This window comes from Triturus cristatus, chromosome 3_2 (assembly GCF_964204655.1).
Source record: "Triturus cristatus chromosome 3_2, aTriCri1.1, whole genome shotgun sequence".
In the NCBI taxonomy this organism is placed as follows: domain Eukaryota; kingdom Metazoa; phylum Chordata; class Amphibia; order Caudata; family Salamandridae; genus Triturus; species Triturus cristatus.
Window position 1 is genome coordinate 1,103,456,910 of NC_140584.1, and position 27,057 is coordinate 1,103,483,966.

The window sequence follows — 27,057 nt, forward strand, 5'->3', positions numbered from 1 at the left end:
CGCGCACCTCTGCCTGCGACGTCATCACCACCGCTACCGAGCGACAAAATATCCAGGACCAAAACCCCTCCTCCCCGCTCCCTTGGGCACAGTGATTTTCCCGCCCCGCCTACCCCTATAAAAAACCTCCCCTCGCGTGCCTCCTGCCTCCCTGATCCCTCTTCCGCCCCACCTGTGTGGCCGCTACCACTGTGCGAACAACCCAGGGGGTGACTGGCTCGCGCCACGCACCCCCTGGGTCCCCCCTTCTCATGTTATCGAACATGAAAATTGATCTGGGGCACGGATCTGGGCCATAGGAAGCTGGTGACGAATAATTAGCCAATCAAGCAGAGTAAATATGCGAATATGGAAATGAAGCCATATACGGGTTGCATGCCTAGCTTGTCTTGTAAAAAAAGCTATGTTTGTCTATGCTGTTATCTTTTCTGTAACAGCAAGCCTATCGCATACAATATTCAAAAACTCGGGTATGTGTAAATCACCCAATCTGCTTTGTCCCATGTACCACTTCCTTGTCCTTTTGTACAACATGCCTGAAAAAAATGTGTGCAATCCTACTGAAACCGTTAATCAGGGCGGCTGTCTCTTTAAGAAGATGAACTTATTTCACATTTCACAGGTCCCCCTCGAAAGATAAGCTTTCCGTAGTCCTTTTCCACCGCGCAGCCCACCTAAAACAACTCCAACAAGCATTGGCATAGCCAATAGGTCTCACCTTCTGTTGGTTAGGCTGGCCGCAACCGCCCTCTTCCGCCCTGCTCGTGCTTCCTGATAAACACATGTAAAAGCATTTCCCTGCCATAAGCACGTAAGCGGTGCATTTGGATTCCCCTTAGTGCAGCCCCTGCTCGTTTCATTAAAAACCAACGCTGGACGTCTTGTGGCTTGCACTTTTCTTTCACAAATCTGCTTCAAGACAGATTTCATTACCATTGGAAGTTCGCTAATCCTGCCGGTGTTCTGTTGGTTAGAACATCGGCACAGCACACAACATTAAACTTAAGGACAGGCCTGGTCGGAACCTTCCGCACTTTCAGCCATTTGAAGCTCGCCTTGGGAGGGAGGGGTGAGGGGGGGAAGCAGGCCACTGACCAAGTATTGTGTGTAAAAGGCCGCTTTATTGGAAACAGGTGCACATTACAATTAAAAACCTTGGCCGAACGCCTTCCAAAACTAGACCTCACTAAATATAACATACCTATCCCCGCCCCCCGCCCCCTCCCCTAAATTCCCTCGAGCCCGCACATTACAACATTACAACAATATCAAACATTACATTCTTGTATAAACCCCCCCAACAATCTCTAAATACAAACCTTCCGTTAACCAAACTCCCCTGCCTGCCCCTTTACAGCTATCGGCCCCCAAACTGTGGAAACGAACTAAACTTACCAACCTATCCTTTCCCTGTCGATAACCCAACTCAACAACATAACTCCACCAACCTCCGGTAAAACTGTCCAAAATTCACCATAACCCCCGCACAGCACCTGTTCCAAGCGACAAAAATACAAGCATTGAGAACCCCCTGCACACCTGTCCCAAGAAAAACCGCCCGAAAAATACAAAAAGGAAAAAAGGAGGAAAAAATTAAACTAAAAATTTTAAACCAAGGAAAAGAGTGCCAAAATAAGAAAGTGTTTTTTGTGGGAGGGAAGGGTGGGGACAAAAAACACTCCACACGCCAAGCTCCCGGCCACCAGGTCACCAAACCTAAAATGGTGGCCGGGAGCAGGCGCCAAAGGCATTTATACCTGGGCTATGTTTGGGCTATATTCCGGCTACATTTGGGCTATAAAGGAGCCCAAGTTTGAAAAAAGGCCGCGCGAGGCCAGCCACGCCCCCCCCCACACGCCCCCTCCCAAACTGCCCGGGGGTGGGGACTCCCTACGGTCGCCTACCCCCCCCAAGCCCCCCTTGGGAGGGAGGGGTGAGGGGGGGAAGCAGGCCACTGACCAAGTATTGTGTGTAAAAGGCCGCTTTATTGGAAACAGGTGCACATTACAATTAAAAACCTTGGCCGAACGCCTTCCAAAACTAGACCTCACTAAATATAACATACCTATCCCCGCCCCCCGCCCCCTCCCCTAAATTCCCTCGAGCCCGCACATTACAACATTACAACAATATCAAACATTACATTCTTGTATAAACCCCCCCAACAATCTCTAAATACAAACCTTCCGTTAACCAAACTCCCCTGCCTGCCCCTTTACAGCTATCGGCCCCCAAACTGTGGAAACGAACTAAACTTACCAACCTATCCTTTCCCTGTCGATAACCCAACTCAACAACATAACTCCACCAACCTCCGGTAAAACTGTCCAAAATTCACCATAACCCCCGCCACCCAGAAAGAGGGGGGGGGGGCAACCACCACCTACCCCTCTTTCTGCCCCCCCCTCAACAGAGAGCTTTAAACCCCTCGAGCATGACTCTGCACGTTCATACACCGAGACAAAACCTCCCTAATTTCCAACAAATAAAGGTCCATGCCCAACCTAGACAAATGCACCCCGTCACCCCGAAAAAACTCTACCGTCTCAAAACGAATATCCTTGTGTGTCACTCTCCCGAAACCCAAACCACGGCAAAACCGGGAAATCTCTGCATTCACCTTCCTCCGAGCCCTGTGAATAGCTCTGGGATTCAAAGCCCCTCTCCACACCCTCCGCGGGACCAATTCCGACCACAGCACATGGCAACCCGACCAGCGCTCCCTCAACACAGCCAAATCCCTTTTCCTGGCGCGCAATAAGACCACCCCTTTCACACTACAAAGCTCGGTCTCCCCCAAATGTCTCAAAAGGATATCCGGGCATTGTCCCCGCACTAAGGCCTTATTTAAACGTAGAATAAGCTCCTTCCAGAGCATACCCCCTTTCCCTCTCCAGATCAACCGAAACAGGCTGTCATTGAACCCCAAACTTCCCCCAAAATAACTTTGCACGCTTGTAAAAGTGCCCACTTGACGAAGGAATGCCCCACAATCCACACCGTCAATTCCGTAGAGTGGGGTCCAGCCACCGAACCTGAAAAGAAAAAAGAATGAGACTCATACCAAAGAGGTGGACGCATGCGCCACTGTTGCCTTTGCTCTCACATATTTGCGAAAACAGTCTGATGACCAACGCCCTAAGCGCATGATATCACCCTGAGACCAACCACGGTTATGCGCTTCAGTCGCTGCCCCAATCCTAAAAGAGTGAGTCCCAAACTGGGCCCCGTCCAAACCCATGTGCTGTAACCCCTTACGTAAAACCATACGTAGCTGATAGTCAGTGGCGCGTGACCCATTCATATGTGTAAAATCCAAGCCGCCCCCATCTCCCCCTGATAGTGTCTTCCATTGCTTCGCCAAACGCAGCGGGCAAGTACTGGGGGTTGCTGCTTCCAACCATACCCCCTTCCCGACACCCCTCTGATCCGTTTTTTGACTTGGCCAGCCAAATGTGCACACCTGTGTCCAAAATGAAAACGTCCTGCCAACAAATGCCCTGCTTTACCTTAGGCCCGAGGAGCTCAGAAACCCGACAAGCCCCAAACAACATGAACACCATAAGGTTAGTAAAGAATGAAGCCTCAAAATCTTCCCTGCAAACAGCAGGCAAAACCGCCAACAAACGATCTAACGTCTGCCAGGAGATAGGTAAACGGGACATAACGGTTCCACCCCGCTCCCCAGCCCAGCCTTCAAGCATCCCGCGTCCGGTTTCCCCAGCAGAAGGGGAATAACCCCAAACAAGCTTACCCATAAAGGAAAACCCAGCCAGCTTCCCAGCAATGGTGACTCTAGACAAACCTCTCTCAATGAGGTCCAGGATAAATTGAATTACATCATCTGCACTGTGCCGCGACTCCTCCCGCCTACAAGCTCCTGAGGACAAAAATTCCTTCCACGCCAAAGCACACGCAGCACGCGTGGAAGCAGACAAAGAACCTACCCCCAGTTGAAATACCCTACGTTTCCGACAGACCAGAGGTGTTCCGGCCTCGGGGTCGGTGTCCCGTCCGCCTCCTTGGCCAGTCCACGGAATCTCCTCCACTGCGAACGAGACTTATGTCCTAGTTCCTTGCCCCCAAATAGTCAAAGCGACAAGTAGTGGAAAAAATTCCAAAAAAGGTAATGCTCCGCCCTCCATTCCTCCAACCCAGCGGCCATTTCTCCGCACACCATCGTCCTTGCCAGTAAATACCAAAACCATCACTGCCTGCTGCATCCGAAAACATTTGCACATCCCACTGCACATCCTCGTCCCTGGCCAGTGGTACTCCGTTAAAGGAGCGCAAGAAAAAGGACCACATCCGCAGGTCCTCCTTCACACCAGCCGACAAGCGCACATGATGGTGCGGTAAATGCTGACCTGTCAAAGCCCGGCCCAAGCGCCTGCCAAAAGTCCGACCCGCCCTTACAACTCTGCAAGCGAAATTCAAATGGCCCAACAAAACCTGGATGTCCTTCGCTGTCACTTTCCACCTACCCAACATCGAGTCCAGCAACTCCAACATTTTGAATTTCTTATCTTCCGGCAAACGAGCTTGCATTGCAACTGAGTCAAGCTCAATACCCAGAAAGGAGATGACCGTATCAGGCCCCATTGTCTTTTCCGGAGCTAACGGCACCCCCAGCTCTTCCATAAGCTCATGAAAAGAGTCCAGAGCGTGCTGGCACTCCGAAGAACCCGGGGAACCCACAGAAAAGAAGTCATCCAGCTAATGTGTAACCAAGGTGTGGCCAGTGCGAATCGTGAAAAACCCACTGCAAAAAAGTGCTGAAAAGTTCAAACAGAGCACATGACACCGAACAACCCATTGGTAAGGCCTTGTCTACATACCATTACCTTCAAATTGAATCCCCAGCAAAGGTCAATCGTCCGGCTGAACCGGGAGCACCTAAAAGCCGATTTGATCTCACACTGTGCCCTGCCTGCAGCTGCGCCCGTGGTCACTACAAGTGACATGGCGACGTCAACTGAGGAGTATGACACCGAAGCAGCGTCCTCATCGATAAAATCATTGACTGACGACCCTTAAGGCCATGACAAATGTTGAATCAGCCGAAACTGCCCAACCTCTTTTTTGGGCACCACACCAATGGGGGAAATGATCAAGTTTTGAACTGGCCACTCTCCAAAAGGGGCCTGCCATCCTCCCCTCCTGCACTTCTTTACTCAATTTCTCATGCACCACCAGTTTCTGCTCCGAAGCTGATTTCAAATTATCTGCCCACCTCCTCAGTCGGGGCCCGTGGTACCCCAAATGAAAACCCCACTGAAAACCATCCAGAAGTGTCTCTTTTTGCCACCAGATCCCCGTAGCCCTCCAATGCCTTCTCCCGCTGAGCCAATTTAATTGGCGTAGGAGCCCTTTGGCCCAGAACAATGTGCGCCCCTGCCCCCCCGTCCACCCCGCGACTGCTGCGCATTGCCAGACATCCCTGCACCCACCTGGTGCCCCTGCTGCCCGCCTGATGGTCCAACACCCCAGCAGTTGACGAGAGGGTGCCGCTTACCGCACTTGGAACACTCGTGTCGGTATTAGCAAGATTCCCGTGTGCATAAGCCTTTGTTAGAATCCCAACACGCCCCAACTCCAGACTGCGATGCGGCTGAGCCTCCCACCCCACCCCGGGTGGGCTTTCCCTGAAAGGGCCGGTAAACTAGAGGCAGACCACTAGCCGTAAAATTAGTCTTACCCCCTTGGCGCGGCCCCCATGGTATGTTGCCACAAATAATTATCTAACTCACCCCATTTCGCCTCTCAGTCCCCAGCCATGCGTGCCCTAAATTCCTCGTTATACTGTGCCCAAGCGTACCCGCTACCTGTAATCTGGGCCTTCCGAATTACATCCATATATTTGAATATGGCCGCGCAGCACTCGGGAAACTTCTCAAATGACACACTGGCGTATATTAGAAATGCCGCCGTCCAATTCTCAATTGTCAGCGGCACCTTAGGGCACTTAGCAAGTTCGAACTCCTCCTCCCGAGAACCCTCCTTAGACCTCACCTCCCTGTGTAATAGCTTCAAGATCTCCACATAATCGCCCTTCCATATACGCTCCTTTGTTGCTAACATTAAGGGGGCCCCCAGAGGCTTAGTCACCCCCATATAAGGAAGCTTTTTAATCTTTAACTCTTTACTCTGTGGTTTGTCTTTAAAATCCCCCGCCTCTGCTCTGTACTCGTGCCAAACCCCTGTATCTTTAACATACTTTCCTTTATACAACCTCCCCTCCGACACACCCCCACCCCCATCCACTCCAGACCCCACAGACACCATAATAGGTCTGGCCTGTGTTTTAGCGCTCTCACCTGGCTCTAAAGAGGGTGTGCGGACCGACTCCGGCCGCCTCGCCGACCTCTCAGAAGAATCCCTTGGAGGATGAGCCCTCACCGACGGGCCGTGTTCTCCCTTAGATTTCGCCACCACAGCCTGTTGAATGGGTGCCTCACCTGAGACCTGTAAAAAACTACGAGAGACATGAGAGTGACCCCCCCCCTTCATAACCCCGTATTTCCCCTTCCTCGGGGCTGTCCTCCTCATAATCAAGCAAGAGTGGCTCTTCCACTTGCAAAATCTCCTCAGCAAAATCCACCACACGGGCCTTACTAGACCCTGCATTAATACCACCGGCCTCCACGGCCTTAGAAAACCTTGCGGGGGAGCCGACTGTACACGCCGGTCCTCCCCCTTTCGCTGATTTACATAAAATTCCACCTTATTAGAAAACTCCGTCCACCTGGAGCGTCGTGACGTTGGGGCCAGCGAGGCCGCGACGGGATCCCCCGCCGGTACGGAATGTGCCGCGCAAGGCCTCATCCTCCCTTCTCCTCGGCGATGATGGGCCGCACCTCGCCCTACCGAGTCTGCTGCTCTGCTACACGTCCTACCCTGCGAAGAGCGTCGTGACGTTGGGGCCAGCGAGGTCGCGCCGGACCTTCGTGAGCTGGCCGCGACGGGATCCCCCGCCGGTACGGAATGTGCCGCGCAAGGCCTCATCCTCCCTTCTCCTCGGCGATAATGGGCCGCACCTCGCCCTACCGAGTCCGCTGCTCTGCTACCCTTCCTAACCTGTGAAGAGAAAATTTGGACTGGTGTGCCGGGAACTTGTAAACCACCCGACACCTGTGGCCCGAGACCACTCAACAAACCCTCGCCTGACACATTACCTCTAGAAAGACCCACTGAACCCGTCCCCACATGAGATGGCGAAATCATCTCTTCCTCCTCCCCACTCCACTCCAACATAGCATGTCCCAAAGTAGACGCAGGACCCTCGCCAAATTCCTCATGAACCCGCGAAACTCCCGACCCAAACCGCTCGCGACCACTCGCCCCATAGACCTCCCTCGCTGAACCTGCCCCCACCTCATCCTGCCTCCGAAAGCCTGACAAAACCGATGCATCCCCCCCATCAATGCCCCGAACGCCTTCTGCCCAGGAAGGAAATATGTCCAGGCCCTCTCCCTCCAGGCCCCCCCCAGCCGAATCCCCTCCCTCTAAAAACCAACCCTCGCCCCTGCCACCCCTATCGCCAGCCCTCCCCAGAGCCTCCTTACTCAATGAACGCCAGCCCCCTCATCTGAAGATAGCGGCGTTCCGAAAACCCGCTGTGCTCCATGAGACCTCCAACCCTGCTGCGAACCCCACCCCTCAACTTGCGCCCATTCCCCTTCCCCTAAAGAGCTCGCCCCCACAGAAAAAGACGCGCCCCCACAGAGGAACCCGGAGAAAACAACAACTACTGGGCTCTGCCTCCCTTGGAACCCGGTGCCTCTCATCTACCATGTGCGCCTCCTGAGTCCCTTCAAAACCCAAACCACCTGCCACCTGTTCCCCTGCAAACTCTCCTCCTGTCTCCCGCCTACTTAAACTCCTCTCGAGAAAACGACCATCCACAGCTCCACTCCCCGCTGGCCGTACATGCAAAACTTCCCCGCGCTCTGAAAACAATGCCATTCCTAAGCCGGCAGACCGAGCTTCACACACTGCGCGTCCCCCCTCCCTCGCGCTCAATAAAGAAACCTCCGGCATTGACGAAGAGCGCCTCTTCGAGCCGCGCCCGCCCCCGCGCTTACCCCCCACCGCGGACGATGACAAGGAACGCGCCGCAGATAACGGGAAACCCGCCCCAGGCCCAGCCGCGTTCTCCGCTAATACCCCCCCCCCTCCGCCTCCTCTGACACCTCCGATTGACGCATTTTGCCATAACGAGCGGGGGCCGGCTTTCGCAAACGCGAGCGGCCCCGCTCACTCACCGACATCTTTGAGCGCTTCGGTGAAGCGCACGCGGCATCGTGGGCTGCCAACGCTGAGACAAGACAATTTCTTCACTAGAAAACCCTGACAAAAAACACTCCACACGCCAAGCTCCCGGCCACCAGGTCACCAAACCTAAAATGGTGGCCGGGAGCAGGCGCCAAAGGCATTTATACCTGGGCTATGTTTGGGCTACATTCCGGCTACATTTGGGCTATAAAGGAGCCCAAGTTTGAAAAAAGGCCGCGCGAGGCCAGCCACGCCCCCCCCCACACGCCCCCTCCCAAACTGCCCGGGGGTGGGGACTCCCTACGGTCGCCTACCCCCCCCAAGCCCCCCTTGGATGCAGTCCCTGACTGCACGCCGCACGCTTTTGTTTCCTTGGCGCACATTCCTACGGCGGCAGAGATGCCTCTGTTTGTTGTTGCTGCTGCTACGGGCGCAGGGAAAGCAGAGTTTGGATCAAAACAAATACACTGAAAACCCTGCAGGCTCTGTAGTACAAAATGCATGAGTTACTGGGGACTTGTCCATTATAATCACGATAAGCAAAAGTGTTCTCTACTAGGTAACATGGTGTACAAATAGGGAATTAATTACTTGCGAAAAGTATTTAAGACTGACGGTTCTGACTTTGTCCTTCCTATGCATGCATACATTCTGTACTTGCCGCCCTTAATACGCACAATTCACCTTCTTTCCCATTCTGCCTCCTCTACATGGTTGGACTTGTTACTCTGGAATTTTACCGTTTGGCTCGGACTCTAGCATCTGCTTTCAGAGTAGGATTGGCTACAGTGGTCAGTGAGTGTCCACACGGCCACAGCATGTACTTTGATGAGCAGGGCACAGGCATGGTGGCTAGTTGTCTCTGAGAAGGAATGTGCCACTATTCGCCTTTAATGTGATATGAGGCACTGTGTAATAAATAGGTTACTGCATATGCATTTGCATAGGGCAGGCGACAGGGCAGCTTTTAGTGGAAATGCTGCAGTTTGAAGAAGAGTGTGGCTCGGAATGGATGGAGGTGGGTTGATGGAAGGACGCTTGGCTGGATAGGAGGGGCAGTGGCATGCATGTGGGATGTGTGGTTTGTGGTAGTATATTCATCACGGTTTGTATATGCTCCATTAGTCGTCTCAGGAGAAGTAAAGGGACCGCTCCCTCATACCTCTTCACATTACTAGATATCGGTATTAATGCTGATAACAATTCTGAGTGTGATTTAAAAAAAAAAAAATATTCAATTGAAGTAATTTGGGATGAAGTGTACAGATCTGGTGATTGATTTAATAGATATGCTTTGAGGGTTAGACAATACTGTGCAAAATGAGGGGTTCTTGATTTGCCTTAGCGTCACTGTACACCCCGTGTTAAACCAATGCTGCCCAGTTGTGCCCATCTCTGACTTGTAAAGCCTCACTCTCATGTCTGGCATCAACAGAGCTTGCCCAGCTCCGACCATTTACTATTGTATCATTTCAAAGGTAGATTGTGTACTATTCCATCTAGAGTTTCTGCCACAGCTAAGCCTCTCTATGTTTCAGTTTCGAAGCAGGCACCTTTGCTGGGTGCTGAGGGATCCTTTTGTCTCCCATTTCAGTGATTAACAGATTGTTTTTTTTTTTCTTTGACACGCCTCCTCTGTTTTCGCTTCTCCGTGTTTATTTGTGTCTTTTTATTCCTTTACAACTTCTTTCGCTCTTACCCCCCCCCCTTCCTTCACTTCCACTCCCCTCCCTTCCTCCACATCATAACCGCCTACACGGCCGTCATCATTCTCGACATGTTTGCAGAGTTCTGTACATTACAGATCTGTCAGAAGGATTCTGTCATAACCTCTCTCAAGCTCAGGGTGACTGTTCACATCTCTTGTACAAGCAGCTCCAGTCACTGGAACATTTGAAAGCAAACATGAACCGACAGCAATAGGGAGTGTATTTTTAAATGAGATGTGTTTTGGGCAAAAGACCACAAGCGCAGAATACTTAAAAACAGTGTACATTATGTGTCTGCGGTTAGGTGAGATAGCTCCGAGTATCAATGCAACCGTTGCAAACATCTAAATCCATTCTGAAGGATTCGGGTATAAATCCGTGCGGTTTGACACAGCCTTTGATATTTAAGGCGATGATAAAGCAAGCACTGCAAAGCCAATAGGTCTGGCCTTGGCAAGCTTGTGAGGTTTTTATGTTTTTTAAACTCATGCAAATGGCATTAAAAGATCGAAAGCAATAAAATGTAACAGTGCTAAGGTCCAAAAGTGGTGTGCATACGTCGGCAAAAAAATAAGTAAACAAGCATTGGCATAGCCAATAGGTCTCGCCTTTGGGACCTTATAAGTATTTAGTTATGCAGCACAATATCCTTACTGCAACAACATTAACTGTTGCATGGCTAAACACTTATAAGGTCCCAAAGGCGAAACCTATTGGCTATGCCAATGCTTGTTTTTGTTTTGGTAGCACCACAAAATAGTGTTCACCTCTCTCCCCTCCCCCCTGAAAGGGGGTGGGGAAGGAATTGGATGTGGACTGAGGAAGGATGCAGTTGGGTTTGTTGGATGCAGACATGGACTTTTTAAATTAGAGCTTTCTTGAACAGCAACACATCGCATGTCTCTCCCTTTGTTTACTGAAAATATGCGGCGCATCCGGCCATTTAAAGTACAAGCATTGGCATAGCCAATAGGTCTCGCCTTTGGGACCTTATAAGTATTTAGTTATGCAGCACATATCCTTACAGCAACAACATTAACTGTTGCATAGCTAAACACTTATAAGGTCCCAAAGGCGAGAACTATTGGCTATGCCAATGCTTGTTAAACACTGCGGTGGCCATTACAATACTGACAATAGGTTTGCTTCCAGTTCAAATGATATGGCATAGTTTTCCTGCTTTTTACTGACCTTTGCTGGGCTCAGCTAATCGAGTCAAATTCCATTCCATATCTAATCTCTGTATGTAAGAAATATTGATAGAAAATCACACTAAGTTACTATTTTAGATCATCTGGACTACTGCCAAACAAGGAGTCTCACGTAAGCATTTTGGCTAGCAGTCCTTGATGGCTACACCTTTGATGTACTTTTAGTATGAACGTCAATGGCTTCCCTTAATAACTAGCAGCATCCACAAAGGAGAGCCACCTAACCTTGATGACATGCTTAACAACTGTAAATGTAAGAGTCTAAAACGTTCCTGCCTCCATCAGAACAACGCGAGTCCTCCTATAATTGAAGAAAAAAAAAACTACAAGAGTGGGTTCATATTTGCCTTTGGTCATTTACAGCACTTCTCCCTCTGATAATATTCACACTTCGTAAGTGCCACATAGTCACGAAGCAAGATGTAACTGCCAGTCAACATAATACCTTCTGTCATAGTATATGCATTTAAAAGAGCGCGGTGAACCTGTGCAACCGCGTAGCTATGAGAGACCATTTGGACTGCTTGATATCGGACAGCTTGATATGAATCAATCTAAATGATGCAGTTCAATTCAACGCGCGCTTCAAGGTCTCGGGAGTAATACCCGACAGAACCTAAACTAATATAGGGAGTTTGATGCTGGCAATACAGTCACGATGAAAGTGAAGGCGGACACCTAAACTTCGCGCCGCCAGTTTAAAATCTCACTTGGTATCCTGACTCAACAGGGCCCCATCCTACAACAAAATGGCACATTCTGTTAAACACAAGGTGGCAAAAACTAGTCTGGATTTCAGCACAATAAGATACTACAGGATCTAGGTAGTGTCAATTAAGCTCACTGTAGGTTTACGCAAGAAAAATCTTGCTTTGAAGCTTCGTTCCACACTTCACTTCAGTTTTTTCACGAGAAGAGCCAAGATGAAACACCAAGCGGAACACACTGAGCTGGAGCAGGAGGAGGGAAAGAGCAGGCAGAGCCAGCCAGGCTGAGGGGGTGTGTCACCACTCGAGCGGGGAGGGAGGGCGGGAGGGAGGGAGGGAGAGAGAGCGAGAGAGAGAGAGAGAGAGAGCGAGAGGAGGAGGGGGAGAGGAAAGGGGAAGCGGGTGGAAGGGATGTGGGGCCGGCGGCGATACGAGCGCAAAGAGAGGAGGAGGCTGTAGTCTGGAGTTCAGCACAATAAGATACTAAAGGATCTAGGAAGTGTCAATTAAGCTTGTCGTTATCCACCGTGGGCATCTGCAGAGAACAGCGGGAGAGGAGCACATGCCTCTCTGACACGGGCCGCCAGATTGTGAAACACGGAGGAGAATGAAGGGGAAAAAAACAAGCACTGTGTACAAGTATTGATTAGTGAAGCGGAGCAGGGGCAAAAAGTTTTTCTTAAATTTAAAAAGTAAAGGACGGTACTTTTCAAGAGACATTGCTGCGTGCGCATCCCTCTCGTGCTTAGCACGTCATCGCGGTCGCAGTGAAAACGAAAGTGATCGCGATGACGTGCTAAGCACGCGAGGGATGCGGGCGCAGCAATGATTGGATGGCAGCTGTGCACGTGCACGCTCTCGTGCACTCAAGCTTTAGGCCTGCAAAATCATGTGGGCAGCACTTTCAAAACCCGTATACTAAATGCTCTCCGAGCAGCGCATGTGCGCTGGCACAGCGAGACCTAATAAATGGGGTTTGAAGAACCATTGGATTTCTTTAGAGCCCTGAATGGGTATAGATTCTGGGAGGTCGAGCCCCACATATCTTAAGGTGTGTTTACACGCATTCCGATAAGATAGAGAGAAATGTGGGCGGTAAAGGAAACCCAGCATTCTGGTAAACCATGGGGCGTTTGTAACACTATGCTCTTGACACAGCTATCCCTGAGTTGAGTCACTGGAGGTGGCGCTGGAGAGTGCTCGGTAAAACGAGTGTAAACCTACACAAACAGGCTGCGCTGCTCAATTAGTGGTGTCACAGAGACTTGTGAGGTCCCCTCGGAGCTCTTTGAGGCGCAAAGGCATTTAGTGACTCCCTCGTAGCGTGTGCTGAATGAGGTTACCTCAGTATAGATCCCAGTAAATAATTGTCATACTTTCTAAAAAATAACTTCTTCTTGTGGCTGTTCTCAGTGCGAGGGACACATCCAGTACTTACCGACTTACCGGTACCATGTATGAAGCTCGTGCTTCCGCAGGTTGTGAAGTGCGATCACTGGAGATCCAGGGGGCTTTACGCATCAAACCGTGAACTCATCATTACCTCAAACAACCTCTTCAGAGACTCAAGAGCTCTTGCTCGCGATCCTGTGTAAACACCAGCGACACTCGCTGTGCTGCAGCCTACTTAAAGACCCAAAGTGGCACTCGGTTGGGAGTAGGAGACGTGACTGGTCACTGAAAGTCGTGGGAGCTTACATTTGTTAGGCATTCTCATCTCCTGTGCTTATTACGAAAAGGAGCAAATCACTTGACTGCCTCTTCCAACTTAGGCACCTGAATGATTTTTGCAAAATGTGTCATTTAACACCACGATTACTATCTATTTCCTCATAAACTAGCAGTTTACATGCCCTTGTGCACCCGTTGGATGGTGTTTTGACCATAATGAGTGGAAAGGGGTCTCTGCCTGATGGCAGTCTCTCTCTGTAGATGTGTGTTCGTCTCACATGACATTCTCCACAGGAGAGCAGGCTGCTGAATAGGACCTGTACTATAGTTCATCTTACTCCTTCATTATTCATCACTGTGTGCAGGGCTTTAAGTGGGATAAAAAACGTGGGAGCCATGAAAGGAACGGGCCTATATAATTAAAGATATGATTTAAACATACACACTAACATTTGCGTAGAGCGCCACCCTACCCACACATTTGCATAGAACAACAACTGACCATTGCTCAATGCCTTTGCAGAGATGTCAAGGATTGGATGACCATGTAATCTGACACCCTGTTATCCTACTGATAGGCACTGAGAGAAACTTTCACTGCCTTCAGCCGCAACTGAATTGTTGCCCAGTAGAAACACCTGGATGAAACTCAGATCAAATTATGCACTAGACAAGAGTTATATGCTGCCTAAAAAAAGTAACACAACCTGAAAAAAGTAACATAGCCTTCTGGAAAAAGCAAACACTCGGGGAATGCAAAATTAAGTAAAGCATCTGAAAAATAATCAGGAACGTCTTAAACGTTTCTTTGCTGTATGTTCAAAAATCGATCAACGTTTTTGCATGACAAGTTAAGGACATTAATACAGGGCCCGAAAGAGACCCATTCAGTGTCTTTTTTAAAACTCTTCCTGGTACTTGTAGTACAACGTTTAAAGATAGAAATGCAGAAACACAAGTTGTAAAATGCACCACAAAAGTTAACGGGACTAAATAAGCTATTAGTACTTCACAATGTACATCTTGTACTGTTTGCACATGGTTAAATTATACACTGGTACCAAATGTTTGGATGTATTTTGTCTATTTCCATCAGAGTTCTTAAAATTCCGAGTGGACTTCCATATTTTGCCCATTTGTATTTACTGACTATCCGTTAGATGGCCACAAAATGCTAATGCTGTGAAAATTAAATCACTGCTGGGCACATGCTGACTGGATTGAGGCGTTTAACTGTGTATTACAATGGAAACAAGCATTTGCAATGCAATAGGTCTCGCATTTATACGAGTTTGAGCTATTGGCATTGTAAATGACAGTGCCTTTTATTTATGTTTTAAAAAAACCAAACTTAAAGAAAAAGCATTGTCATTTACAATGCCAATAGCTCAAACTCGTATAAATGCGAGACCTATTGCATTGCAAATGCTTGTTGTTGAATTGGGTGAGGATAAGGTTATTCCTAGAAGGTGATGTTACAGAGGTCTAGCCCTCTCCTGGCCTTGCAGTGTGTGGCTTCCCCTTCCTCTTGGCTTGTGGCCCCATGGTTTGGAGTGCAATGTAGGCCCTTGCGGTGCAGTGTTGGGGGCAAACTTTCAGGACCCCCTCAGTCCTCCAATTCAGCCCTAGGCCAATGCAAATATGTGAAATATTGCAGACTCATAGGACTCTCTTCTCATTCTGCTGCCCTCCCTTGTATTCTTACACTCGAAACGTCCTGTACTGCAATGCAAGTTAATGGGGAAAGTCAATCTCCTCCCTCTTTTCAGTTACCAAATGTTGACATGCATATTTCAACTAGTAGTCGGAAAATACGCCCACATTTCACTGCAACCATACAAAAAGTGTTTTCAGACCTAAGCTTTTCGTTGTAAGGTAGCATGTCCACTTAAAGTACTCGTTGCTTCTTTCAGAGGCTGCGAGCCACGATAGGAACGAACAATGAGTCAGTACAAGTGTGCTCGAATACTGGGCCGCGGGAATGTGTGCATGCGCGGGGTGGGGGGGGCGCGCGCGCCGCCGTTCCAGTGCCGGGCGGGCACGCGCAGGCACCTTAAAATACACATCTGTCTAGGAACGGGTTTGGGAGCGCTCCAAAGAGAGACGGCGCTTCCTGACAGTCTGATGACTCACAACAGCGAAGTTCGTGTCCTCTGCAGGAGCACGAGCTAATCAGAGAAAAATGTTAATGGGCGGGAGGCGGGGAGGTGTAAATACACACTGTGAGAGCACAACCTGGAGAGCAGGTTTAGGCAGGAGGGGGCAGGAGTGTTCATGCTGGGGCCAGCCAGGAGCAGCAGACTGGTGGGGGAGGGGGGCGACAACGCCTGTTGGACAGAAGGATGGGAGATTAGTGTGTATGTGTAGAAGACGGCACCGGCTGGGGTGTTTCAAACGACCAAAAACGTCCTGTCGCTCTCCATATAAAAAGACGTGAAAGACACGCATGCAGATAAGAGATTGGTGTCGTTTTCGAGAGAGGATTGAAAACAGAGGAAGTGGAAGTGTTTTGTGTGGGCGGGAACGACAGTCCTTTTCCTCTGGAGAGGGGCAGCGTACTTGTGTCCAGCTCCGGGAGTGAGTGTTTTGAGGCCTTTAGAGGGGTCATGTGTAGAGAAACGTGTTGATATATGCTCGCGGGTACTGGTTATACGCGATGGGCAGTGTTATGTGGGACAGTTTCGCATTTTTTGTAGACGAGGTGGGCTGAGCTTTGTGTGACAATCTAGAGGTTAGCGTTGTCTATAGTGTGTGGGGGTGATTGTTTTGTATGCCAGTGTGTAAACAGATGTGTGTGTGCAGTAAGGGGACAATCTTTTCAGCTTGTAGTGACAGAGGAGGCACAAATGTTCAAACCCGCGCCACACTACAGCAGGCATTGAGATGGGATACAGGGGCACGGGTTGGGTCTTTGCTGTCCATCCTTCTCTGGAAAAAGCTGACTAGCCCTTGAATCACTGTGGCAGAATGTCGTGTCTGGCCCTGGTAGTGACATGTGTTTGTGGAAATGCGGACTGTTGTCTGTGTCTACATGGAGCGCCAGTGTTATGTGTCTGTAACGTGGTGCTGCGACATGGTTCACACCGTGATGTGGTTAGGAATATGAGAAGCTCCTTATGGGGTTGCCATACTCAGCGATGTGCTCTAGCCAGTGTTGGCTTTCTTATATGGCATAAACCTATAACCAGTAGAATGGAATGCTGCCAAGAGAAATTAACATGTGGTTAAGCAGCCTCAGCTAGGATGACCAGATTTAGAAAACCAAAAGCCAGCAAATACCAGAGACCCAGAACTGGGCTTATAATTTGCTGTGACCGCAGAGTTTATACTGACGTATTTTATAGTACACACACGCAAACAGATGACAATGAGAAATGAAAATAGCTTTAAAAATAAATAAACATATGAAACATACTGGTCAGTCTTTCCCTTTTAAGAGTCAGGCGAGTGACAAACAGAAACCTGAACTGTAGACGTCTCCAGCTCAAAAGAACCGACCATCTGCTCTGCTCAGAGCCAGCATTACGCACCCCTGTTTTTTTTCAGGAACGTTGAACTCTATTGTGTGAACTTCGACAAAAAACACACCTACCCTGTAATTGCATTTAGAGAATACATGTTTATACAAATTAAAAACATTCATCGGTTATCACCACCACTTTGTTCCGCACAGCTGACTTGCAGGCTCTCTCTATGTGAGACAGTCCCCGGTGTTACTATTTAGCCATTGTAATGCCACTTTCTTTGCCGACCTCAGAAAGATGGAAGGGTGGGTCGGTATTCAGAGAGTTGCATATAAATTGCAGGTTCAATGAGTGAACAGCTTAAAAGTGTCTCAAGGTGATGATATATCAAAATAAAATGAAATGTGCAAGTAAGAAGAATGACGTCGTGCCTGAAACGAAACAGAAAACCGGGAGTTGCGCTATGAAGGATGCACTGGGCACATTGCTAGCAAAACCTACCACGAAGTTTGTTTCACCCAAGGTATAACTTGAAAGGTGGTGCGGCAGGCCAGGGAGAGTTTCTTCGACGAAAAGGGTCATCTCCGCCTCTTCCCCTCTCCACAATTAGCGCTCTTCAGTGACGTAGCAAGAAAGATAACAAGCAGGAAGGGGGTGGCAAATGGTGTGCACTTCTCACGGCCGCTTTGATGTCCTCAGTGGCCGCGCGGCTCACTGAGGACATCAAAGCGGCCGTGAGAAGTGATCAGGCAGTGCTTTTCAGGCTGCCAAATGGTGCGCGCGCCCGGCGCACATGCACTGTATTTGGAGGCCTGAAAAGCACTAGTTTGCACTTCCAGATCCCCCTTTAACAAAAGCTCTCGCGAGAGCAGCGCTAAAGCGCTGTCTCAGGCGAGACCTAAAAACACAGGGTCCAATTCACTCCAGCTACTAACCTTCGCCATGCTTCAGAATGTAAAAGAGAAAATACACAAGCACAGAGATAGCAAATGAGACACCTTGGGACTGGACTGTCGTCCTCTAGGAAGTAGTTATGTTATACAGGCTGGAAAGCACAGTTAACCGAGATGAAATAAACCAGCCTGGGATCAAAGACTGAAAGTGAAAAGCGAATACCGTCTCCTCTGCTAGGAGCTATTCCATTGGCACCAATTTTTGAATTATTTTTTTGAGACATTGTTATAGCCTACACAACCATAAGGTATGAAGGCATTTTCTTTGCAAGCAGAAATGTCCTCAATTGTGTCTGCACATGACCAACAGATAACAAAAATAAAAAAAATGAAAAGGCGGCAAGGAATGCAATCAAAAATTGATTTAATTGAGCAGTAATTATTAAACTTTACACATGCAGATGTAAAGGAATCGGATACAGTTACCGATCTGTCATGTTTGTTTACTGGTTCGTCAATATGAGGGTGGCAAAAAAAGAGAAGTAATGGGTGGGAGAAAAAAAGAAATAGTACTTCAATAATTAATGTCTATTGACATGATTTTTTTGCATGGCTTTCGTGATTCAAGTTGATCATGTTTCTCACGCATTCCCATGTCAGATGCAATTTATATGGGAGGCGTGCGATAGCGCTTAACCTATTATTGAAAACCTGGTGCTATTAGCCAGATTATTGTACCATGGTATCTGTTTACAGTGGCATGAATATGAGGGTCTTCTGCTAATAAGGACTGCTCAGTGTTTTCAGTGTTGGCTGTAAATAAAGTCCCGTAAACTGGTGCTAATGTAAAGCATTCCATTACCTTCAGATTTGGTCGAGTTTGTGGAGAGGGGAAGAAATAGTATCATCACATGAGCAGCGGACGGGCACTGATTAAACTTAATTAATCTGTGCTTGGTACCTGCTCCACAGAAATGATCGAAAATTACATTTGGCAAGCAAATGTGGCTACAAAGTAGAGGGACGCTGCAGCCAACAAATGGTAGGCTATGGGAGGGCTCCAAGCCCTTATTGTAAACAAGCATTTACAATGCAATAGGTCTTGCATTTTCAAAACTTAGACCTTTTGGTATTGGAAATGACAATCCATTTTTATTATTGCAGGTTATTTTAAACACATAAATAAAGGCAATGCCAATAGCTCAAAATCTCACAAATGCGAGACCTATTGCATTGCAAATGCTTGTAAAGTCTGGGCTCTAGACAGCTGTGTATACCTTTTTGGGCTTCAGCCCACACATAGGCTTCCCATTTGCTGGCTCTATTGTCGCTCTCCTATTCTTTCTCCCCATTTGTCCACAGCTTTCATGCGTCATACCTCTTCCTGTGTTTAGCTCTCCCAAGAGCAGGTATCAATTACTACTATCCATCCACAGCTCCCAGTAAAGCAACTGTTTTTGGAACTACTGTTAAAATTGATTTTGAGCACTTCACACAAGCGCTCGCTCCTAGCGCCATTTCTGTAAACAGTCCTGTAAATCTTATCCTTTTCTCGTCATGTTTGCTGTTTTTTGAGGGCGCTTGTTCCATACCCCAAACTTCTCCCGTTTGTTCTCGCCCACTCCACAGCCTCACACAAATGTAGTTCTTCATTGACCCTGATAGACCAGTTACCATGCAAGATGTGAATTTTTAATACCGGTATATGACATTGAGTGGGCTTTCTTCTCAAAAGAAATGCTAAATGCGATAATCTAAAATGCTGCCTGCCCCAATAGAAAGTGAGGAAAACATGGTGGCAGGTCTGCGTCCTACCGAATCTTGTTTACAAAAATGTTACTCCTTTCAGATAGTAGAAATACGTTGGGGCTATAGAGATTTGGCCTCGCTACTCGCCACAGCTTCCCGCAACTAGCGTGTATTTGCACAATTGCTACTTTATGTAAACTTAACCTCTTCAGCGCGGCGCGGATTTCCGCGCCACGCTGAAGATTCCGTGCGCGGGCGGGGCCATGACGGAACGGTTCCGTCATGCGCACAGCGCAACCGACGTGCATGACGGAATCGTTCCGTCATGCGCGTCGAAGGGGTTAAAAATAGATATCTTTAGTGGCCTGAATTGTTTGTGGGTTGCAACAGCAGGAGAGACTGTTATAACTGTTATAAACGTTTGCATTTTTCAGTAGTGTCCCTCACTGTGACAATCGGACTGGCTGAGCTCTTAAACTGCTCTGTGCTTCTGGTTAGTTTACATCCAACAGTCATTTGCTGATTCTGCCAGAGCCTTCTTGTTTTGACTGTCCATCTCTTTTCTTTCCATAAGTGCGATCTTCTCTATGTTCTCAATGCGGTCTTGTTGGATGCCCTCTCGTCGTATTTCATAAATTATCAGTGGCACTTGTGCAGCAGCTCATTGCTTTCTACCACCAGTGTCTGCTGGGAGATGTAGTTTCCTCTATGGTCTCTTACCTAGTTGACTCGTGTCACTTCCTTTACAAAATGGGTTTTGTAGTCCAGAATCGTTTTTTACGCTTATATTGACTCTTTGTGGTAAACTCTGCAAAATAAATTAAGAGCCTCGAGCATTTTCGCAGGAATATATAAGTAAGTAGCAGTAAACCAGGAGCTAAGCCTTATTCCTAGGTCTCGGCTATAGACGGCGCATGCGGTGTCACTAAAACACATTGACAACACCAATAACCCTTGGATTGCCGAGTCTGATTGGCTTTGCCAGTGCTTGTTTTCTTAGCTTTTTTTTTATCAACACTGGTGCAGAGCTCTCTGGTTTTTACTAAATTCTACTAAACTTTTCAACTCTGCTTTGCTAGGGCAGGCGATGACTGGATGAGAATTTTTTTGGGGCTTAGCAGTTAACAGGCAGATTGTCCACCATCAAAGGCCCACAACTTCTGACCTAAAATTCTTAACAGCCCATGTTCTCCAGGTGGTTTGAGCATCTTCATTGAAACTGAAATCAAGTGCTTTCCCTATAGCACATCTAGACTGGGAGCCCAATCATCTCAACTCCATAGGTATAATGTTTTGTTGCCTTGGAACAGTTTGCTCTTTAGCATTGTCAATGCCATCTTCTCAGACAAAATTTAAATGCCTTGTAGAAAATCGTGAAGTTGGATGGAATTAGTCTCTGAGATTACATGAAGACCAATTAATTGTCTGAGTTTGTTAAATACAGCTTTGACACTTCCATGCAAATTCAGAAATATAGACTTCACTCCGCTGACGCTAATGCCCACACTGGGGCTTCTGCGTTTACCTTGCACAGTCATGCCTGTTTGCACTCAATAGGATTTTCTGGAGTCTTCCAGTCTGCCCTAATATGACTGGCCACTTAGGGGACCATGGGTCTTTGATAATGCACCCTGGCAGTTCATGTTCCATCTTCAACAATTGAACGTTTCACCATCATCATGAAGCATGCATATGCCGTAAACCTCTCTGTAGTCCGTTCCTCATGTCGTCCTGAGATTTCAGATGTCATCTGCAGAGCTAAATACAAAGACTATTTCTTGGAGCAGTTAAGCCAATTGTGGAAGAATGAAAAATGCTTGCTGCCAGTTAATTCCCCCTAAAAAGACTATGGCCGTTGTTAAGCCTTTAAGATCTCAATACATTTCTCATTGTGCAGACTTTGTACATGGTTATGCTTGGTCACGCCTTCAGAGCAATGCAGGTAGGGTCCTGGATGATATCTTTAGATTTCCAGAATGTGCACTTCAGTATTTCTATCATAGAAGTGCATCGTCTTCATTTGAAGGTTGCCATCAGAGGTCTACATTATCTGTACGATTTATTATTCTTTTCATTGTCTTTGAGGTTACTGATTAGGTCTATGTTTGACGGTAATCCCGGCTGTGAACCTGTAACCTGGAGTAGTGCCGTGAGCTGACCTCAGATATGACATCTGCATTTGGTGGACTATCATTTAATCATTTCCTTATGCTGATTAGCCCATGACTCTGTGCACCATTTCAAAAGTTCTTGCAACTTGGTCTGCACTTTGATAATGCCTATGTCCATTAATTTGACATCTTGAGAATGTTTCCTTGGAATAACATATTACACATAGTTCTTCATACTTAGGATCAGAGTAGCTATCTTTCTATGCTTGATAGAAGAGTCAGTTTCCCACTTTTGAGTTTGGCAATTATCGAGGGTGTAACTGAAGTAGTTTTTAGGTCTGACATTAGTCGAGACATTTTTGATTTAACAAAAATATATGTAGAATATACTTACATAGAGGCGCTTTCAGACACCTCTCTTCATCCACTGGTCTGGTGTTGTCATTCACATTTTGCTTCTGCCCACTACAGCATTGGGCAATGGGTCAGCCTACTTAAGCCACTGGTTAGCTTTACTTTGAGCGACTGCATTTTGCTCTTTCACAAGGAGCACATCCGCACACAAGTTAATTCCCTTCAGTGCCAGTGTTTTTGTTTTTAGTGGATAAGTACTTTAGTATTGTTTTGTGATAGCAGAACGCTTTTGATGTATCCACAAGTCGCATAACTGATTAATCCGTTCTCATCTGCTGCTAATGCTGTTTTAAATTACTTTGGAGTGGCCTTGTTTATCTGACTGCTGCTATTTCATATCAGGTCACATGAACTTTGAATATAAGCTAATCGCTGTGCTCCATCTATTGTTGCAAACCTATTTTACTTTCCTTCCTTCTTTCTTTTTCCTTTTTCTTTACTTCTTGCTTTAGACATTATTCAGCATTCCGTCCATCATTTGTTCTTTCTGCATTAGACTATCAGTGGTGGCACCTGTTCCACCCTCCAGAGTCGTGCAGTGTTTCTATTGGCTACACTCAGCCCCAAGGTAACCCATAAGGCCCGACTCTCCCCAAATATTGAGTAAACACCATTTAGCCGAGGTAGTAACAGTGCTACTGCATAGGGAACTCCTACATCCGACAATCAGGTCCCAAAACCATTTTATCAGTGGCCAGTTCCATACAGTGTGGTAAAAAGTCCGCCCACAGCCACGCCTACAACATTTATCAGTTGCTCAACCTATTTTGAACATAGTGCGTTGTGCATAGTTAGAGCGGTGTAATTTATTTAGTTTGACAAGGTGGAACCCTGCCCGTATGCCCACCTCTCTTGGGAATGCTAGGGCCTCTGTCCAATCGTCTTCCAGACCGTCCAGAACCTGAGCCCACCTATCCCTCAAGTGCAACAGGGCGTCATGGATGTTGTTGATCAACTTTTTATATGTCCGGGATGTGGTTTTACGTGGCGTATGTTCGTCTATCAGTCTGTCTTCTAGGGGCAATGATTAAGGAAATGCAGTCCCTCTCAGTGCAGCTGCTGTAAGTGTGTTTCATATTTGCAGGTAGCATAAAGTCTCATAGGGGGCCAATTTGTAATCTCGTTGTAGGTCTAAAAAGGGCATGATATCCCCTCGATCCCATTAATCGCCAACCCGGGCTTGGCCATTAAGATCCCACTTGTCAAAACCTGGTTGTGTCCCCAGGTAACCCAAAGCCTCTGTGTCTCAGAGAGGTGTTGCTTGTGTGATCTTGCCCTTCCAGTCCAGGGCCTTGGTGACTGTATGCCAGAGGTGCGTCACCACTGTTGTCGGACTGTGGAGTTTATGCATGTGAGTAGCGGCATACAGAGCATGTAGGTGCTCCCTTGGTTGCATCAGTAGTCTGTTCATTCGATATGCAGGCAAGTGTTTGGACATTCTTGACATTGTTTTGTTTATAGAACACGGTCCCGCTCCAGTGTGGGTTTTCTTTTTTAAAAGAAAGGAAATATTGAAACAAAACTGCAATAATAGTTGAGAGAATGCCTGAATCTTAGACATAGTATAACAATCCCAAGTTCCATGATAGTTTGTCGACAATAGTGTAGGATACGTGGATTCTTACAGAAATAAATGTTAAAAGCAAAACCCCGACAATTTAATAAATGATACTTAATGCAGCACTGAAAAGATGCATTTTAGCAGACTTTTATGTAATATCTATGTATTCATTTTTATTCTACTTTATAGATCGAACTGAAGACATTTTGGAACCAGATGAAGAACGCAGAGGTCGAATTAGGAGGCAAGAACAAAGTGCTCGATCTGCCAGGATGCTGTATGTGCTCCAGCAACAGGTGAGGAGCTAGATTACAATTGGTAACTTAGAATTTGTGTTAAGAGAGATGTAGTGTAATCATGGTGATCATTTCTAATGCATCCATATATTTTCCTATCCTGGGCGGTGAAGCATGCTTTTTTTGCACTGATTGGGTGAAAATGATTTTTGATTCATTTGAAACGTGCTCCCTGTTCATGTGCTATCCTTCCTGCAGAGGGGCAGAACATATGCCCCCTGTGTGCATGTATCCAGGTTCTTGCACAGCATAAACTTTTCAGTCCATGCCGTGGAGGTAACAGTTTTGGTGTTCCCATTGTGCTGTCCATCTTCTGAGGCACTGTCGTGGGAACGCCAAAAACTAGCCCGTCGGACAAGAGGAAACTCCTAATCTGGCGGGCACTGTGACCATGGCTTTGGCAGGGCGGAGGCGGCACGGACCTGGCGCTGCACCGCCAAAATCGTAATCGGGCCCCATGTCTACTAATCTGTTTCAGGCAGGTAGGCTTTTAACTGGGCAAAGATAGCAGTTTGATTTGGTTGTTGGATCTGAGTAACCTCTGTTTGGAGGAACCAGTGTCAGTGTCCGTGTCCTTGACTTTTCAGAAGATTTGACATTGTTGACCACTGTATTTTAATGCATCTAGTAAAATACGTTGGCCTAAGACACTTTAGTCCAGTACTACCAAACTCACAACTTGTAGTGATTCAACCTTCTGCACCTTGCCATTCCCCAGTTACGCCTCTGGTTCCTGTGATATTTGTTTATGCTCCACCTCTGACAGACCTCACTTGTGCTTAGTTTTTATCCACTATGCCTTGGGGACATTTCTGCACTTGCTGCCCCAGAACACCATGATAATATGAATCCCATATACTAAAAACGGTGACAAAGACATCACGCAGAATAGAGGAGCGGGCTTCTGCACTGTGACCTGGTTGATAGGCAGTGGTTGACGGATTTCAGATGGCAGATGACCATGCAGCTCCTTTATTTTGTGGCATAGCTTCCACTCTGGCAACACCAAAATGTGGCGGAGATGCACATTTTGCTGGTAAAACATCATACAGTGGTAATGGCTTTGTTAATTATATTTCGCCAGGACTACAGTGGGGGTTTAACTGGAAGGCCGCAAACAACAACCTTCTGCTTTTTGATATCTGAATTCGAATATGTATTTTTGTACAACTTTTTATCAGGCTGTTATGCGGACAAGTCTTTCTTAAAGAAAACAGTAACTGGCCTTTGGGAAACAACTTTAAACTCCTCTGTTTCCCGTCTATTCAGCGTAGTCCAGTGCAGTAGCTCTACCTGTGGCGATCAAGAGCGCTACGAAATGAATAAACATATTCTATCACCATTGTTAAAAAAATAGCATTGCATGTGGAACCTTAAGGTACCATACTCTAAGTGAAAATGGTATTTTGATGAATGGCATCTTGTGGCCTTGCAGGCTGGAGAGCCTCAAGAGGGATAAATGCTATATTTATGCGATCAGGACTTTAGGCAGAGGAGTAGGGTGGGGCTGTCAAACTCCTGGAGTAGAAATGAGGACTTGCTCTCTATGAAAGGAATACCAATGCTTTGGATCACTGTTATTTGAAATCGATTTCATTAAGCCTTATTTGTTTGCATTAATAGAACATTGTGCCTTATTGTGCATGTTGGGAGACCATTCTGCAAAACAGGACTTCTTGAGCATCAATAGGACAGCTTATAAAAGTCACTGTCGCAAGTGTGTTTTGATGAATTTATGTTCAGTTCTGTTCTGTCGTGTCATGCATGTGGCAGCCACTAAATAAAACTCTATATCAACATATCTTTGGAATTCTGATCCATCTATTACTATAGCTCAGAAACCTCTGTTTATTCTGTGTCCAAACAATTATTTGCCTGCTGAAACTTGGGGAATAGTCTGGCATATCATCAGTGCCCATTGATGATTATTGTTGAACTGCAATGGTACGACTTGCATTGAAATAGAAAACACCATAGACAAGCTACGGGTAGGAGTAAATCATCTGCCAAACAGGTCTGAGCAGTTTTAACTATGCATGCTCGAATCCATTGCACCAAAGAAACCAGGATTTTCTCAAGGAGATGTTACACAGTGATAAAAGGTAGATTGAATGATATAGGGAGAGGAAAAAGGGGTATGAATGGATGTAGTGAAAAGGTTGTAGAGAGACATTATAATAAACTGTATCAAATAATATTCCAAACTTGTGTGTGTGTGTGTGTGTGCGCGCACACGGATTGCAGTACTATATATATAATATGTATATGTGAGTGTATATACATCTATATGTATATATAATCTATATTTTTTAAACCTGGTCAAATTAGTAACAATCTATTTAATAGTATACAGCAATCCTACCCCTGCTCTGTGTGACTATACTGGGTCATAGTGCACACCTGGGGGAAGTAGTAGACAAATGCAGTTGAATCTATGCAGCTGATCAATATGTCTGTACATAAGTCATTCATACATCAACTGTGACAGTCTGTCGTTGTGATTTAGATGTTCTGCTGATCTCTAACTGCTACGGGTGCAGATCTTTACGCTATCATGGATGTTCTAATCTGTCTCCTTCAGCAGTTTGTTGTACTGCTAATGATGTTGTAAATGATAAAGAGCTAAGTTGAAGCCTGAAAAGCGTTAGTGCTTGTTTCACTAAAAGTGACTTCAGACTCAAGTTTTTTTAAGGGGGGACTTGACATTTTTATGCTTGAGGATTTAATTTTACAAATGCTGTTTGCTTGTACATTTCTTGTATGCTTGACCAGACTAATTCATATTTGGAGTCAATACATTAAGCAAAAGGTTATTAATGCCATAAAAATATCAAGCCAAACCTTTTCGTTCTGTTAAGCATTGATCTGCTTTAAACAGAATCTGCGTCTTACACCAGTATGTAATATGGCATGATGCACAACAGTGGAAACGCTCTTTTTTCCAGATGTAGAAAATTTGAACTTCTTTGCATGTCTTGTGCCATGTATAATTCCATT

The 27,057-nt window shown here is 46.8% G+C and overlaps 1 protein-coding gene across 4 annotated transcripts in view; it reads left to right on the forward strand.

Annotated features, from left to right (window-relative positions):
* KIAA0753 (KIAA0753 ortholog) overlaps positions 1 to 27,057 on the forward strand; it is a 359,680-nt gene that overhangs the window by 41,001 nt on the left and 291,622 nt on the right. For all 4 annotated transcript variants that reach the window (XM_085649901.1, XM_085649900.1, XM_085649899.1 and 1 more), the window contains exon 4: positions 23,954 to 24,060. In XM_085649901.1, coding sequence (XP_085506027.1) covers positions 23,954 to 24,060 — 107 coding nt within the window. The remainder of the gene's footprint in view (positions 1 to 23,953; positions 24,061 to 27,057) is intronic.